This window comes from Mustela nigripes, chromosome 11, assembly GCF_022355385.1.
Source record: "Mustela nigripes isolate SB6536 chromosome 11, MUSNIG.SB6536, whole genome shotgun sequence".
In the NCBI taxonomy this organism is placed as follows: Eukaryota; Metazoa; Chordata; class Mammalia; order Carnivora; family Mustelidae; genus Mustela; species Mustela nigripes.
In genome coordinates, this window is record NC_081567.1 from 35,253,836 (window position 1) to 35,272,373 (window position 18,538).

At 51.2% G+C, this 18,538-nt stretch overlaps 1 protein-coding gene across 2 annotated transcripts in view; it reads right to left on the minus strand.

Moving 5' to 3' along the window:
* SEC14L5 (SEC14 like lipid binding 5) overlaps window positions 1-15,914 on the minus strand; it is a 41,728-nt gene extending 25,814 nt beyond the window's left edge. The window contains exons 1-4 of one of the 2 annotated variants that reach the window (XM_059415385.1): window positions 15,665-15,914; window positions 14,824-14,938; window positions 818-934; window positions 347-478 (exon numbers count right to left, since the gene is read on the minus strand). In XM_059415385.1, the coding sequence (XP_059271368.1) occupies window positions 347-478; window positions 818-934; window positions 14,824-14,886 (312 nt within the window). In that variant the 5' untranslated portion in view covers window positions 14,887-14,938; window positions 15,665-15,914. Of the gene's footprint in view, window positions 1-346; window positions 479-817; window positions 968-14,823; window positions 14,939-15,664 lie in introns of both variants that reach the window. The other variant, XM_059415384.1, reaches the window with a different exon arrangement.
* Window positions 15,915-18,538: the final 2,624 nt, after the last annotated feature.

Below are 18,538 nucleotides of genomic sequence, written 5' to 3' on the forward strand. Positions count from 1 at the left end.
TCCTCTCTCTCTGCCTGCCTCTCTGCCTGCTTGTGATCTCTCTCTCTCTGTCAACTAAATAAATAAAATCTTTAAAAAAAAAAAAAAAAAAAGAGGAAGGGGGAGGCAGGTTGCCAGGTTTCTCCAGCAATATACAGGATGCCACATTTGAATTTCAGATAAACAATGAATAATATTTTGTTAAGTGTCCCAAGCAATACTTGCCACTACTTAAACAAACAACCAAGCATCAGCTGTGCATCTGAATTGCAGACGGGAGCCTGGCGTCTTGTAAAGGACAGGCCCCTGGGCAGAGGAGGGGGTGTGCTGAGCTGGTGCAAGGGGGAGGGGCGGGACACAGGCTCACTGTGTAGCTGCAGTTCTCATTGACCACGACGCGGCTGGCGAAGGTCTCGTTGTGGGCTTCGATGAGGAGCGTCCTCTCCCTCCAGTTCAACACGTTTCTCTGCACGAAGACCACGTGCTCAACGCCGGCAATCTGCAAGGGAAGAGCAATGACAGCGCCTGCAGGACATGGAGATTCGTGGAGACCTGGCCTCGCCCCACCAGCTGGCCCTCCACCCCCAGACCCTCAGACCCCCTGCGCCTACCCACCAGCCCTAGTTCCCAGCCCATCAGTCAGCCCCTAGGCCTTGGTCCTTCCTAGGTCCTTGAGGTCCTACCTCAACCCAGACCCTACTGCCCCAGGACGCCCTGTACTGGCACCTACACTCCCACAAACTCGGTCCACCACCTGAACCCGCCCCCAGGTCCCCCATCCCAGAACTCTCCTCTGCGCCCCTCCCCCAGCCCCTGGGACCCTTCCTCCCCCGCTCACCTTCCGCAGCAGCCGTGGGGCCTCCACGCGCAGCCGGCAGCTCCGCTCCACCACGTGGATCGCCCCATCGGGGCTGCGGGACTCGCGCAGGACCTCGCTGCCCAGGAAGACGGGGATCTGCGGGCAGGTGGGGAAGCGCTTCTCATAGGCCTGGAGGCAGAGCGGGAGTGAGCGCCAAGGGGGCTGGTGGCCCCAGAGGGGCCCACAGCGCGGCTGCTGAGGCCTGGAGCTCGACCCTCCTCCCTCCTGCTGGGCTGTTGTCTCATTTACTAGAGCAGAAACGCGGGGCGCCTGGGGGCTTCCGTCCTTAAGCAGCGTCTGCCTTTCCTTTCAGCTCAGGTCTTGATCCCAGAGTCCTGGGATAGGCCCCATATGGGGCTCGCTGCTCAGTGGGAAGCCTGCTTCTCCCTCTCCGACTCCCCCTGGTTGTGTTCTCTCTCGCTGTCTCTCTCTCTGTCGCATAAATAAAATCTTAAAAAAAAAAAAAAAAAAAGATAACACGGGCGCCTGGGTGGCTCAGTGGATTAAAGCCTCTGCCTTCGGCTCAGGTCATGATCCCAGGGTGATCGGATCGAGCCCCACATCCGGCTCTCTGCTCAGCAGGGAGCCTGCTTCCCTCTCTCTCTCTCTCTGCCTGCCTCTCTGCCTACTTGTGATCTCTGTCTGTCAAATAGATAAAGAAAATTTAAAAAAAAAAAAAAAAAACAAAAAAAACCTGCTTACCTGGCAGATGAGCTTATAAAAAAAAAAAAAGATAAAAACTTAAAAAAATGGGAGAGGAGGGTGGGGCTATGGACATTGGGGAGGGTATGTGCTATGGTGAGTGCTGTGAAGTGTGTAAACCTGGTGATTCACAGACCTGTACCCCTGGGGATAAAAATACATATATGTTTATAAAAAATTTAAAAAAAATTGGAAGATAAAAAAAAATTAAAAAACAAAACAAAACAAAAGCAGAAACTTGAATTCCTGGCCTAAGAGCAGTGACCACTGCTGTCTGACCAACAAAACATCATTTTAATACCTGTTCACAGACTAACACACAAGTGCACAAACAATGATTTAACAAATCACTCCTTGGTTCTGCATTTAAGATTTCATCCTCAGAAGGAAGCGTGGGTTGCCTGGGGCATTTTAAAAGAAGGCATCTTTCAGGGGAAAAAAAAAACTCTTGATAGAATCCAACACCTCTTCACAACAAAAACACTGAAACAAACGAAAACTAGAAGGGGAAGTCCCCAACCTGATAAATCATACTATTTGCTAAAAGACGGAATACTTTCCCCTCTGAGATGAGGAGCAAGCCAAGGATGTCCCCTCTGGCAAAGTCTGCTGGACATTGTCCTGGAGGTTTCAGCCCTGGCAGTTAGGGAAGTCAAAGAAATAAAAGGCATCCAGACTGGAGGATGGGAGTCTGTGCCCAGTTCCGGAAATGCCAGGGCAAGAGCCACTGTGGGGTAAGCCCGCATCCATGGCTGACTGTATCCAAGTGGGGTCGGCTCCAAGCGCCTGTCACAGCCCACGTGCCAGGCAATCGGGATCAAAGCAGCTCCAAAAATAGTGCCGGCATCTGAGGACAGCACCTCCTCCCCCATCCCTCAGGGCTCCTCCCAGCTCCGAAGGGCAGAGCGGGGGAGGGGCAAGAAGAAATGGAACGGCGCCCGGTGCCCTTGATGTCACCCCAGGCCCCACAAGGCCAGCCCAGTGTGTCTTCCCGCCATATGTTGAGCCTGGTTGCCTTGTACAGACAGAGCAGACACGGCAGGGTTGGAATAAGGAGCCCTTGTTCCCCAGCGGAGAGGGCACCTCGAGCTGGTATTTGCCCACTGAGGACGGAACTGCACCGCAGAGTGGGTGGATCCCGTGATGGTGGCCAGCCAAGGGGGTGTGAGGCCCAGCTCCACCTCCTCCCAACAGAGGCAAGTGCTTTCCTCCTCTAAGCCTCATTCACCATCCAGAAAGTGGGTACATACCAAGTTTGCCTCCCAGAGTGTGAAACTAGGTTGGCTACTTAATGCAGAGCCTGGCTCATTGAACGCAACCAGAATTTTCATTCTCCAGGCAACAAGGCTCAAACGGCAACAGAACACGGGTTTGCAAGAACTGCAGACAGTTCCCTAGCAGCCTTATCTGAGTAATCCCCTTCTCACTAAAGGCTGGAGGGAGCCAGAGGGGCCGGCTTGGGCACACCTCCGTGATAGGAGGAGGGATGCTGACATTTTCTGAAAGCAGACAGAGAGAAAGGGGTGCATGTTTCAGAATCAACAGGCTCAGTTCATGTCTCCGCTACTTTCTCAATGAGTGGCCTTGTGAGTCTCTGTTTCCTCATCTGTGAAATGGGTTGGCATCCCCATTTGACAAATGAAAGAATTGAAATGCAGAGAGGCTAAGTAACTTACCCAAGGTCACACAGTGAAAACTGGTAAACCTGGATTTGAATCCCAGCGTGGCACAGTCCCCATTCCCTCAGGAAGGCTTTGTTCTTCTGGGCAGCTGGGAAACAGCCAGGCGTTAAACCCAGGGCTGAGCAGTGACGATTTCCCCCTTCTCTACCCTCAGTCCATCAGCTCCTTCTCGCCCATGGCCACACTGCCCCCGAGTTTCTGCACTCCCTCGAATTATTCTACAGTCTCTCCTGCTCCCCAGATGAAATGACATACTCAGAGCAGGCCTAGATGCCCAGAACATGTCCCACACTCCACACTGCAGCCCACCAGGCCCCCAGGCAATCTCTGCCGCCAGCCACCTTCACTCTGCTCCAGCCACACCAGGCTTGCTGTTTCTAGAACACATTTTTATGGGTTTAGTTGTGTGCCAATCCCCGTCTCCCCCAACACCAACAGAATTCATGTGTCCTACCTAGTTTCTCTGAATGTGACCGTATCTGGAAATAGATCCTTGTAAATGAAATTAGTCAAGAAGAGGTCATACTGGGGCACCTGGGTGGCCTCTGCCTTCGGCTCAGGTCATGATCCCAGGGTCCTGGGATCGAGCCCCGCAACGGGGCTCTCTGCTCAGCAGGGAGCCTGCTTCCTCCTCTCTCTCCCTACTTGTGATCTCTGTCAAATAAATAAATAAAATCTTTAAAAAAAAAAAAAAAAAAGAAGAAGAGTTCATACTTGGGGAGGGTGAGGCTGGGAAGACCCCTAATCCAATACAGCTGTTGTGTCCTTATATAAAGGGGAAATTTGGTCACAGTCATACAGGAAAAACACTATGTGACGATGAAGGCACAGGTCTGGGTGATTCCTCTACAAGGCAAGGAATGCCAAAGATCACCAGCAACACCAGAAGCTAGTAGAAAGGCATGGAATAAATTCTCCCTCAAGCCCTCAGAAGGGACTGATCCTGCCAAAACCTTGATTTCATCCTTCTAGGCTTGACACAGTGAGGTACAAATTTCTGTTTAAGCCACCCAATTTGCTGTACTTTTAAATGTCAGCCCCAGGACACTAATGCACCTACCATCTGTTCCCACCACAGGACTTTTGCACGAGCTGTTCTCTTTCCTTGGGTCACTAATCAGTTTACTTGACAGTGAAGGAGGAAGGAGGCCTGAGTAACTGGGTCTTCCAGAGGGTTAACAGACTTGGGTCAGGGGCTAAGGAGATGCTCTGGCTTCAGGAATTCATCTGTGCTGGTCCCTCTCCTGGGACATCTTCCCCTACCTTCTCCCCTACAAGGCTGCCTCTTCCCTATTCTGTCCTTTTAGCCTATTCCTTTCCTTGATACCATTTATCACACCCTTTAGCCATATCCTAGCCCACACATGGTGTGCCAGAGGCCTGGGCTACGTGCTTTTCCACAGCCCTAACCTCATGCATGTCTGTCTCAGTTCTTGGCACACAGTAGGACTAGTAAATGTCCACAAGCAAAGAAAAAATAATTTAAACTTGTCGATGACCCAAAAAGCCCCAAGAAAGGTGTCCCAGGAGGGCAACAACGGACCATGGAGCCTGAGAATCCAACCGGGGCTGACTTCCTGTTGTAATAAACCCCTAGTTAGAAGAGCTCCATCTGGAGCCGCCAGATAACGGTGGAGGGTGGAGGGTGGAGGACTGCTCAGCAGCAGAGGCTGCTTGGGCCCAGCTTTCCCTGACCCTAAAAGGGAAGGTGCTACCTTTCTCAAGTAGCAATGATGGGGCAAAGCCAGGCATTAGGGCGGGGAGCAGTCAAAGCTAGGTCCCAGGGGTGCCTAGGTGGTTCAGTGGGTTAAGCCGCTCTGTTTGGCTCAGGTCATGATCCCAGGGTCCTGGGATGGAGCCCCGCATCGGGCTCTCTGCTCAGCAGGGAGCCTGCTTCCTCCTCTCTCTCTGCCTGCCTCTCTGCCTGCTTGTCATCTCTCTCTGTCAAATAAATAAATAAATAATCTTAAAAAAAAAAAAAAGCTAGGTCCCAGCTGGAAGGCAGGGGTCCCTCCCAGCGCTATACCTCCTGTTGGAGAGTCCCCAAGTTGTGAGGCCCAGGATCAGGCACTGTTGCTACTGACATTTATGGGATGCCAACTGCATTGTTTCTTTGGACAGTGCTCCAAGAGGGAAACTAGTATTTCCCCATTTTACAGATAAGCAAGTTGAGGCTCTGGAAGGCGTCACACAGTCAGTAAGTTGTGGAGCTGGAGCACAGGCCCTTCTGACCCAGACCCCAGCCCTGAACCACCCTGCCCCATCTGTCAGAGGACTTTGACTGTATCCTAAGTGTCAAGAGTTTGGAAATGCTGAGTCCTGCTGGCCTAAAACCTGTGAGTCAGGGGCACCTTTGCCTTTGGCAAATCGCAGGGTCTTACAGGACGGAGCAGTCCACAGGATCCTCCCCATGGGCTCCTGTCCCCACAAATCACGCCCGAGCTTCCCTGTGCTGAACAAGCTCATGGTCTGCTCTCCCCCCACCCCTACCCCCCCAAGGAACACAAGGTAGCAGAAGGATTCGGTTACAGCCCTTCTGCCAGGTGGCTAGAAAGGGACACCCAAGCCTCCTCACTCAGAAAGCAAGCTGGTCCAAGGCCCAGATCCCGCCCATGCAGGGCTGCAGCTGGGGTAGGCAGAGACCAGTGGAAACTTCCGTTGACTGCCTCCCATGGGACTCCATCCTGTAAAAATCCACAGTGACACACTTAGCATGTGGAGATGGGCAGCTGGACTCCTAGCCAGACCGGCCTACCCTCAGCTGCGTAACCTTGAGCACAGGCATGTCCCCTTGTCTCCCTTCATCTGTAAAGTGGAGTGATTCACTCCCACTGAGCACCTGGTTGTACCCTTTCCCTTCATCTGTGCGTCACAGCTGCTGACAAGAAGTCATCGGCCCCTGGCAGTGAGTTTTTCCCCCTCCCACCAAATCTCTGGAGCTTGTCAAAATGGCACAATGGCCCAACATCCAGTGGGCATTTCCATGGTGAATGAGTGAGTGACAGCATTCCATACCCATTAAGGGCATGGACTCTGGGGCTTGGGTCCAAATCTCTGCTCTGCTTCTTACCAGCTGTGTGGCCTTGAACGAGGCATGGAACTCTCCGTTCCTCAGTGTACTCATTGTTAAAAGGAGAATAAGGAAAGTGGCTACCTTGCTGAGTTGTGGGATGTGTGTGTGGGGGGGATCGAGGAGTCCGTTTTTGTAAAGTGCTGAGAACAGTGCCTGGCACATGGTTCGTGCTACATAAGCATTTGTTAAATAAATTTAAATTTTAAAAAAGAGTGAGATTCTATAAAGTACAGAAAAGCTATTTCTGCTAATCACTTGACAGCTGCCGCCTCCTCCCCCCCCCCCCATCCCTCCTTCCTTCCTGCCCTTCCTCATGCAAATTCAAAAAAAGCTGGAAGCTTCTTACCCCAAACCTTCCACCAAGAGTGTGAAAAGAAGATCCAAACTGCACTGACGTACTCTGGCCCAGTACTTTGCCTTCCCTTTCCATTCTGCAGGCTGGATTCAGGGCACTGAGCACTGTGTGACGGCACACAAGGCACACGCCTCCCGTCACGCTCCTCAGGAGCCTTTCTCAATGACCCCCCACCTGCCTCCTGCAAGCCTGGGAGGCCCCAGGACTGATGAGGATCAATCCTCTCAGCTCCCCCAACTTTTTGTAAAACCAAGATAGAATTCTCATACCATAAAATGCACCCTTTTAAAAAAGATTTTATTTATTTATGTGAGTGAGAGAGCGAGAGGGCACAAGCAGGGGGAGCAGCAGAGGGAGAAGCAGGCTTCCCTGCTAAACAGGGAGCCTGATGCCGGACTCAATCCCAGGGTCGTGGAATCATAATCTAAGCCAAAGGCACATGCCTAACCGATTGAGCCACCCAGGTGCCCCTAAAATGCACCGTTTTAAAGTGTTCAGTTCAGTGGGTTTTAGCACAAAGTTGTGCATCCATCAACACCACCTAATTCCAGAACATGTCAACACCTTGAAAAGAAATTCCCTACCCATTACAGTCAACCCCTAGCACCCCCACCCCAGCCCTAGGCAACCACTAACCCACTGTCCATCTCTGCATATTTGCCTTTTCTGGACATTCCTTGGGAGTGGAATAGTCATAGTATGTGGCCTTTTGCGTCTGGTTTCTTTCGGTATCATGTTTTCAAGGTTCATCCACATTGTGGCAGGTATCAGTGCCTCATTCCTTTTCATGGTTGAAGCATCTTCTACCGTTTAGACCCCCCACCCCCACCCCAACTTTGGACAAGTTGCATAGCTAGAGCTTGGGGGATGAGACATCAGTCAGTGATGACTGGTGACGGCAGCAGTGTCACCCCAGCTGATGAAGGGTAGCAGGCCTGGTAGAACCAGGCCAACACACCACTGGAGCCTCTTGACTGCTGTATACAATCTATAAGAACAGGTATGCCCAGAGGGTCCTGTAGCTGGACAACCTGATGCTATTTTGGTCAAAGCCAGCTCGGAAGACACAAAAGATGGGGACAAAGGGGCAGAAGGATCCCGCAGCCAGGGCACCGGGACATGGCGAAGGGGCAAGGCTTGGGTGTGGGGGGGTTGGGCAGAAGCAAAGCACGGGGTTTAGATGCTACCTCTGCCATTTGTCAGCAGGGTGACCTTGACTTAACCTCTCTGAGACACAGTTCCCTCAAGGAAAAAAAAAAAAGAGAGAGAGACACAGAGAGAGAGAGAAGATAACGAGAATGATAGTGACACCTCCTTCATAAGGACTAGGGTAAAGATTAAAGGCAGATAATACGGTTAAGGTCCCCAGCACAGTGCCAGACACGACGTTGTAGACTTTTTTAAATGGACGACAGGAAACCGACAGGGACTTGAACAGATATTTGTACAGAATCAGGCACAGTAACCAAACGGTAGAAACATCCCAAGTGTCCTCGGACAGATGCATGGATAAACGAAAGGTGGCCCGTCCATATAGTGGAATATGACTCAGCCGTATAAAGGAAGGCAGCACGGACTCCTGCTAGAACACAGCTGAGCCTCAAAAACGTCACCCTCAGTAAAAGAACCCCGATGCGAAAGGACACATGCTCCACGGTTCCGCTTGTATGAGGTCCCTGGAATAGTCAGATTCGTTGGCAGAGAGTAGAAGGGTGGACGCCAGGGGCTGGGAGGGGCAGGAGGGATGGGGAGCTGGTGTTTCATGGGGGCAGAATGTCAGTTTGGGAAGACGAAAGAGTTCTGGGGATGGATGGTGGTAACGGCTGCACCGCACTGAGAATATGCTTCATGCTGAATGGAACTGTACTCCTAAAAATGGTTAAAATGGGAAGTTTCGCATTATGTATATTTTACCATAATTTTTTTTGGGGGGTGGCGGGGAGTAAGCCATCTCCTGGGCGGTTTATAGCCCTGCCGGGAATGTTGACTGTTATTTGGAGTAGAATACCATGTCTGTGTGTTTGTTTTCAGTCAACATCTCTGTCTCTATGTCTGTTTCCTTCACCACTGGATTCCCCAGTGCCCTGGTACAACACCTGGGGTGCTCCAGACGCCCGGCCAGTATTTGCTGCAGGAAGGAAGGAAGGAAGGAAGGAAGGAAAGGAGGCTGGGAGCGAAGGAGGAGCAGGTGTTGGGGAAAGAAGGCAGGAAGTTGGAACCGTTGACATAGATCTACCTGAAGGACAGGTAGAGCAGTAGAGGACCCCCATCTCCCCATGGGCGGGCTCTGTCTGCACCTGCCAGGGCACTGTGGCAGGCCCAGTGGGTCAACTGCGCCCATGTGTGGCTGTTTACCCTCCACCTGCACGGAGCTGAATCCTTATAGGTGCCCACCACACAGGTGAATAAATGCCTGAGTAGTTCCCGTCTGTGGTCATGAAAGCCATGCAACCGCCACTCTTGGCCAGTGAATCAGTCCCAGGGACCACTTCTGCCTGCTTTTCAGTTTCCTGGGGTGGAGGCTGGAGCATGGGGGGCTGTTAGTGGAGCATAGGTATTTCTTGTTCCTATTCTATTCCTTCTTTGCACTGAATCGGATTTGGATGTCCCTCTGCCCCGGCCACCAGGACTGTGTCTCTGCCTTGGGAGGTCACACCATCAGAATGCCTGGCCTCCCCAGCACTGGGCGGGGGGGGACACACACAGCCGGGCCACCCCACCCAGCAACTGCACAAAAAATCTGCTGTGGATTCTCACCCACGCACACATGGGGAGCAGGGTAGAGGAAACTTTCCTCCTCTGAATACACTCTGTGCCCACAAACTTCCAGGATCAGCTGGTGCCCTTGATAGTTCAGGGAAGGGACTGAGAGGCAGAGAGGCCGGCCCAGAGCTTCTTGACATTTAGCGCAGTATGTCAGGATCTCGATGGGAGGGAAACACTATTTTAGATTTTTCAAGTGTGTCAGGAATGTGCCCAGCCTCTGTCACCTCTGCTTGGTTCTCCTGGCCTCTGGGATGGAAAACCCCCTCCAATCCACTTAAACCCTAAATCTGATCATGTCACTCATGCTTAAAGCCTTCCAAAGCTCCCAAGCTTTGGAAGGTCCTTGAACAGACGAACTGACCCTGGCAATCACTTTCTAACTCACACTGGGACCCAAAGGAGCCACGTTTATTTCTTCAGAGAGAAGGTCTCCTTCTCTGCACACCGTGGACCCTCCTGCCCTTGGTAAGGCTCAGCCTGAAGGAACTAAAAGACCTTTAGTTGGTGATTAATAGGCCCTTCCCCATGTTCCTATAATACCCGATGTATTCCCTATTAGGAATCATTCTACATAGCATTTGCCTGGTTCCTCTCTCTCTCTCCCTTTCTCTTTCAGAAACACACACACACACACACAGACCCCACTGCAAGCTCCTTGAGGGCAGGATGCGATGGTGTCAGAGAACCAGAACAAGACAGACAAAGTCCCCATCTTCCTGAAGCTTACTTTAATGAGAAAGGCCCCTGTGAACAAGCAAGGAAGCAAATGAACAGAATCATGATGCGTTTCATAACGTGCTAGGAATCTGCTCTGTTGTAGCCCTTACACCTAGCATGCTGCCAGCACACAGTGAAACGCAATAAATATTTGTAGGTTGCACACACGAGCACGTGAGTGAATTAATATCTGCATAAACTAATAGGTGAGGACCTAAAATTTGCTTCTGAAATCGTGAGATCACTCTGCTGGGCACTGGATCGCTTCTTGCTCTCCCAGCCCAAATCAGAATGCGTCAGGTCCCTGTAAGCAATCCAGGACGGAACATGTCGCTTCCCTTAATCTGTTAGCAACAGGATGAGATGATGGGCTCCAGGGAACTAATTTAAACTCATTTAAATAAGGCCCCTGCTGCTTTATTAAAACTAGGTCCATAACAACGGGTCCAACTGTAACTGCCCTGGCCTGAGCTGCCAGGATTTACCTCTAGATGCTGCTCCTGATTAATAACCCATTTGCCAAATTACAATCTGCTTATCAAGACAAAAGGCCAGGTTTTTAAATATTTTAACACTTCATTGCTGACGAGAGAGCTCTCACCTCCTTAACCCTTCCTCTGTGTGAAAAGCCTATTGCTAAGGAAATTCTACTCCAAGCCATCTTCCTTCTTTAGATTTGCAGAATCTGAGATGAGCTGAAGTCACGAGGCCTTGGAGCCCTACTGGGATCCTGGGGCAGTGCTGAGACAAGAGGCAGCGGGTTATCCCTGGAGCTGCTGTGGCCGCTGGCACACAGGTGTTTACGAACATCAGCACGAGCATCTGGAATGTGTGGCTGTGAGCACAGGCTTCGTCTTGGACCTCAGGCCTCTAGATTTCTGTTGTTCTAAGCCACCCATGAAAGTTCCTGCCTCTGAGCAGGCCTCAAGAGCTGGGCACAGAGAGGGTTTGGCAGGTAACCACTGCCAGGCTGTCAGCATCAGCTGCCCCCTCCAGCAGGCCAGGATCTGTGTGTTCCTGGTGTGTTCCCCTTTGTGGGGTCCTGATAGAGTACAGGCATTGGGGGACGAAATCTTGGTGGTAATGTTTCTTGCCAGACCACTCACTGGGCTCAAATGATACCCCAGTGAGTTGAGATGATCCTCAGCTCTGAGAAATGGCTGAATTCATGATTGAGAATACATATTTGGGGGGCATATGAGTGGCTCAGTCGTTAAGCATCTGCCTTCACCTCAGGTCATCTCAGGGTCCTGGGATGAGCCCCACATTGGGCTCTCTGCTCAGCAGGGAGCCTGCTTCCCGCTCCACGCCCCACCCACCGCCCCTACCTCTCTGCCTACTTGGGATCTCTGTCTGTCAAATAAATGAATAAAATCTTAAAAAAAAAAAAAACCTAAATAATATTTCAGCAGCATGAACAATATGCCTGGCCGTGTCTGGGCACCCCGGTCCCTTCATTTAAGCCTCACTTTCACTCTCGATGGAGCAGGAGGCTTTATTATCCTCCATTTTCTAGCTGAGAAACTGGATCAGGGACCCAGCTGATAGATCGGGCTTTTCACCACCATCCATCTAGGAGGAGAGCCTGGATAACCCGGAATCCATTCACAACAGGCTGTAGGCTGACCAGAGAGAGGCCTTCGATGCTCAAGGGACCACCATCTGAAGTCCGAAACATGGCCTTTGTGTTCTATGCACAAAGATCCCCCCCACCTTCTGGGACCCCACAAACAAAGGAACCAAAGACCCTCTCCAACCTTGGATTCACAGCTACCTCCATCGTCTTAATGATTTCCCTCTGTTTACCAAGATAATACGAGCTCATTGTTTTGAACCAAATAACACAGAACACGGTCAGGAAAGATGAAAGTAAAAGTTCTTGGAATCCTACCCTTCAAAAACAATTCACATCAAGGAATTTGGCCTAAGGAGAGAGACACCCATTCTCTGGATTCAATTTTTGAAATTTAAAGAGGAAAAAAAAATGCTTTCTTGTCATTTTTTAAGCTCTGTCTAGAACGCTTGGCTCAGTGCTATTTCATAACCAATTCCTTGAGCCCAGTTTTAGTCATTTGTGTTTGTTGCCAGTGGACTTCTGAAGCAAGGAATGCTTCAGTTCTCAAGTCAGTTTTGTTAAACAGGAAAACCAAAGGCCAGCTCATCTGGTCACTCGGATACACTGAAAAGAGCTGAGTCCATCTGACTCTTCCCTGGCATCTGACCCAAACTGAGGGCAAGTGTTTAGCTGAGAAACAAAGACGCACATTAAGTGCAGAAAAACCCTTTTGTGCCCACACAGCATGCAAGTTATGTTGAGTTATGCAGCTATTTTGGGGACAATGATGTTTTGTAAACATTCGGCAAAGTGGCTTTGCAGAGGTTTGGGGCCCTTTCACCAACTAGGATTGTATGGAAGATGAGGAAACATGGGCAAGTAGAGAAAGACAAATAAATTAGTGCAAATACAGATAATAAGTCTCTGAAAACCTTTCTTCCTACTGTCCCCACAAGGCTCTGTGCACGAACACCCAGAAACTAACAGCTAGGGGAGTAAAGGGAGTCCTGCCTTGTTTATGAAACAGGAAGCTTACAAAATATGCTTAACCTACTCCAGTAAAATCAAAGCGAATACTGTACTAGTCTTATTAATACATACTTACGTGAGACTTTAGCCAGCACATTTTATTTTAAAGTGCAATAATTGTAAATATTTTGAGAATCCTAAATATGCTGAATTAAATTTAGATTTTTTAAGCTCTGGCAATAATAAAACAGTATTAGTTTTCCATGTGGCAGTTATTTTCTCAGTTTCATGGTAGAGCACCACAGGTCCCTGGACTGTTCCAGAAGGGTGGGGACAGTGGCTCTCTTATTTTAATGAATGAGTGAATGAGTCCTAGGGTCTTACAATATGTGAGCTGCCTGGAGCCTTAGACAGAGGACAAGTACTTATTATATTCAGCTGCCAACTACTGTCTGTTTGGTATGGACCGAGCTCCATGTGGGGCACCTGCCTCCCAACCCCCACTTCCCCTATGTTATAATATATAACATACATATTTATAACCTATATATTATAAAACTTTGAATCCTCATGACAATCCTGTGAACTGCATATAATCATCCTCATTTCACAAACGAAGAAACCAAGACTCAGAGAAATTCAGTGCCTTTTCAACAGCACCGAGCCAGAGCACAGCAGACCTGTAGCAAGGACCCAGTGCTGCTGACTCTTCATCATCCCCTAGTGTCCCACCCTCATCACCAAGGAGGGAAAGTCACACAGCCACACGCAGCAGCAACCGTAACAGTAACAGCACTTGGTCTGTGCCAGACCTTGCATCGGGAGCTTTACATATATCGACTAATTTAATCCACAACACAAAGCCCGGATTTGGAAACCACATACTCCTCATCTAGAGATGGGGAATGGAGGCTCAGAGAGGTTAAGTAACTTGCCTAAGGTCACCCAGCTGGTCAACACCAGCCCTGCCCCAGCCTCTTGCACTGGAACCCTTTGCACATAATAGCACAACCTGTATGAATGACTCCAGATGCTCTAAAATCCATTATGTGATTATAAATACATATAGAGGTAGATCAGGCAGGACACACGCCCACAGAGGTACCAATTGATATGAAAGTCCTTGAATCAAAGGTTGAAGTTAAGGCAGCCAGGCTGGGATGCAGAGGACACAGGTGGATGCCAGTATATCTTGCACTTTCAATACAATCATTTATAACACCGTGTGGTGCACTAGCTGGGACACCCACGTTTAGTGAGTGCCAACTGTGTGCCAGGCACTGGGCCAGAGACATCACACATTCCTCATTCATTCCTGACACAATCCCATAGCATTGCCCCCTTTTCCCCAAGGAGTGGGATTCCTGAGAGGCAGAGGGAGGGTCCCAAGGAGGAAAGCTCCATCGGCCTGTTTACAGCACCTGCGCCAGCCAAGAGTTTGGGAGCCAATGCCAGTCCCTCAACTGACTTGCAGCCTGACTTACATAGATTCGGTCTGAAGCCACCCTGAAAATGACGGTCCTTGCTACACACTCGCACCCTCTCAGCTTCCTTGAGGGAAAGGAAAAGAGGTGTGCTAGCAGAAGGAGGACTCTGGTGGGGGTGTTGTGGTAAAAGTCATGGCTCTGGAGTACCCCCTGCTTGGATCTGAGCCCTGGCTCTACTTCTTCTCAGCCACAGAAGTTGAGGCTCCCTTCGCCAGTCCAAACCTTCAGTTTAGTGAAGGTAAAATGGAAATAATGAGATTATGTAAAGCCTTGGCTCTGTAAACCCTCAGTGAATGGCTGCTACCATTGTCATCATTCGTATATTTACTATTATTATTATCATTAGCATTACACAAAATGACAGCAGTGGCTGGTGCCACAATATCCTTGTTTTCCATCAGAGGATCTTGAGATGAGAGAATAGGTCTGCTTCATTGAGGAGAAAAAGGAAGCTCTTGTGATTTGGTCAGTGGAGAAGGATTCCAGAGGCTGTGGTGAAGGCTGGGATGGCCAGATAGAGGGGTCACTAGTGAGAATCTCGACCCACAAGGGCAGAGGAGCAGCTCAATAATTCCTTCTCATTTGGGGGCTTGAGGGGCTGCCTCTCATTCCTGCATAACTGACCTCCTGTGTCCCTCTAACCATCACACAAGGGGCTGGAGAATCAAGGGTCACTCACCGCCATGACCAGCTCAAATGGGTACTTGTAGATGCGGACAGGAGACTGGTACTTCTGCACCATGTTCCCGCAGGAGCGCCAACAGAAGCCACCCAGGTAGGAGTGAGCACAGAGCCTGGGTGACAGGTGACTGGTAAGGTAGCAGCTCCCTCCACCTAAAGCAAGAACCCCGCCCACCGCTTCCCCAAGAAAGGGGCAAGCCCAGCCCCCTCACGACCTCCCCACACATTTCTCCAGCCCTCAAAGTGAGGGGGCTGATGTGATCACCAGATTACCCTGATCCAGGCCCCAGACCCCTGTCCTGTCCATTACCTACTGCTCCAGGTCACACTCATCCCTCGAAGACCAATCAGTACCCAAACTTTCCTCCACCCCCACCCCTTCGCACTGAGGCCCTCAGCAGCACCCCTCACCGCCACACACATGGAAACACACGTTTGCAACTCTTATATTCCCACAATTCATCACCCACCCACGCACCCCACAGCTCGCCACAGACGTCCTGACCCTATAGATCCCCAAGTATCATTGGATATGCCCTCCCATTTTCCTCCAAGATACCCTGACATACACACAGTCTTCACTAAATTTCACATGCACCGTCTCTGTCTCACACGCACGGGCACACACATGCACGACCCACCTCCCACACAAGACTGCTCTTGCACACACACGCAACTTCACACGCACACTCAGCTCCCTGGACGTCACACCTACCGACTACTCCACGCATGCACGCAATTCCCCTGGTGCATAGAAACGTCCACACACTCTCACATACACCGGTATGCACATGCACGCACACACGTATGCACTCGCGGGCCCCCACAGCCCCGCTCACCCTCGCTCTCGGAGTCTCCGGGGACGTAGCCCAGGAGGCAGTAAGGAGCTGAGTCCGCCGGGGCTCCCAGCAGAAGCCTGGCCCGGAGCGCAGCGTCTGGGGCGAGGCCCGACCGCGACCGCCCAGCCTGGGGCGTCCTGCCTTGCGCTTGCTGGGACCCGGCCAGCCAGGGAGGGGCCTGTACGCGGGAGCGAGACCTGCCTGGAGGGAGTGCTCCAGGACCTGGGACAGCGGAGAATCCGGCCTGGCCCCGCCCCGGCCTGGCCCCACCCCCTAGTCACGCCCCAGTCTTAGCCCCGCCCTTCCCTTATTTATCCTCTGTTTGACTACGCCCCAGCCCGGCCCTTTCTCCAGGTTGGCCACACCTCCAACAGGCCCCACCCCTATACTGGTCCCTCCCCTAAGACTCCCAGCCTCGAAAACGGCCCAGCCCCGGGAAGACCTCGCCCAAGGCTCCACCCCCAGTCTGGCTCTGCCCCCGCGCGGACCTTTGCCCCGCCCAGCCCCTCCCCTCTCCGCTAAGGTTTACTTTCGTGCCCTGATTACCAGGGTCGCCTAGTCTCTGAGCCCCGCCCCTCCCATGGGCTACTACTTGAGCTCTACCCGCTCAGCCCCAAGCCCCGCCCAAGCATCGTTCATCACTCCGCGTAGGTTTACAGAGCACCTATTAACGTCAAAGTCCTTCCAGGTGCTAGAGAGTTATTAAGTGAACAAAAAACAAAGATCCGGAGCGCCTGGGTGGCTCAGTGGGTTGGACCTCTACCTTCAGCTCAGGTCATGATCCCAGCATCCTAGAATCGAGCACCGCATCGGGCTCTCTGCTCAGCAGGGAGCCTGCTTCCTCCTCTCTCTCTCTCTCTCTGCCTGCCTCTCTGCCTAGTTGTGATCTCTCTCTCTCTGTCAAATAAGTAAATAAAATCTAAAACACACACACAAAAATCCTTGCCCTCCTAAAGCTTACATTCCCGGAGGACCAGACATTAAATAAATAAGGCAAATATATAGTATGTGAGAGGGTGAAATGTACCAAGGAGAAAAAAGTAAGCAGGGAAAGCGTTCAAAAAGTGAACGAAGTGAAGGTACAATTTAAAACGGGATGGACTGGGTCCTTCCTGGGAGGGTGACATTTGGCCATCATCTCCTTTTAGCTCATAGCCCTCGCAAGATCCCTAGGGAACAAGCCTCCCTTCCAAAGCGCCCCCCCCCCCATCTAATCGGCCTAGAAGAGCCAACAGGCTGGCTCTGGGCAACATTGTCATCCTGAAATGTATTCATTCAATGGACATTTACTGAGCACCTACCATGTGCCAGCACTGGGTGAATTCACCCATTGACAAAGGGGAATCAGACCGACGCGCATACCCTCGCGTGGCGCACAGTCCTGGACGGGGAAAGCAATACAGAGCCTTACAAATACATAGGCCTTTGCATCCTACGATAACCAGCCCTTGTTCGTTTCCTTTCTAGCATGTTTCACGCTCTGTAATCATTCATTCATTCATTTTATTTATTTGTACGTTATTGACTGTCCCAGGAGACTGTGAGCTCCGTGAAGCAGAGAGCATATCTGCCTTATTCATTTGCCCCCAGGTCCCCAGGACCTTACTGGGTACCGGGCACACTGAGCACTGAGTTTTCAGCGCATTCTTTCAATGAAAGTTACCAAGAACGGAAATGGAGCTCAAGGTCGCCATCTCTGCCACAAGGTGGCAGCAAACGACAGTCCACGACTCCAGGGTCCACGCACCAAGGGAAATTGTTGCGGGAGATAGGGTCCAGGGATGTTTCCGCTGTACCCGGGGGCTAAGCAAGGAAACTGGCCTGCTTGACCCTAGGCGTCACTGCGGCAGCGTTGTGAGCACTAACACTTAGCTGTTGTTCCGGCACGGAGGGGGCTCAATAGGCATTAAGTAACCACAGAGCAGAATGTTTACCCGTAGAAAGATGGGGCGGAACAGTCTGTCCCAAACTCTCCAGCTCCTCAGACTCCTTTTAGCAGAGTGCATGCTAAAATGCAGATTCGGGCACCGCTCAGAGGAGGCTAGGAATCTGCCTGTTTAACAACTTCCCCCAAGTGATTCTTCTAAGTGGACAGATCTGCTGGTGCAGGCTGGCAGATCGAGGGGGTCCTTCCAAGCGCTCGAGGATCCTGGAGTGCTCGGACTAAATATCGGTCCTGAGGAGGAGGTGGTGCGCTCAGAAGCGGGGGAGGTCTGCTCGGCAGAGCTCCTCCCCGATGTGGGCGTGCTTCCACTTCAACTTACTTCCTTCGGTTCTGGCAGAATCTTGGATACCCACCCACACACGTGTCTCCTTTGCCACGGAAGGTGACAGCTTGGGGGAGCAGGAGCGGGCGTGGGAGATGCAGGGAGCCGGCCAGGAGGAGTCCCAGGAGCAGAGGAGAGGCCCTGAGACTGTGGGGGAGGTCTTGGGTTTCCTCGCTACCCACAGCGCCTCCCCCCGCCCCCAATCGGTAGGATGGGACTCTGGGCTGGGGACGGGGAGTATGGGGGAGAGGGCGACAGCCAGGCGGTTTCGGAAAGCTCAAAATGGAAAATATGGCCTAAAGTGAAGTGAGAACCTAACTCCCTCCTCCTCCAGCTCAAGGGAAACGAATTAATAATAGCATTGCGCAGCACGTGTTACCTATTATGAGCCCCGTTCTGTTACTAATTATTCTACCATCTATCGAGCGTTTATTTGGCCGATGCTGTTCCAGGCACCGTTCTAGGACATTACAAACATTTAATCCTCCAAAACAACCTCTGCAGTGGTGAGAATGTTTTGGAACTCCCTAGAGGTGGTGGTTGTCCAACATCGTGAATGCACTCAATGCCACTGAATTGTACACATCAAAATGGTTAATGTTAGAAC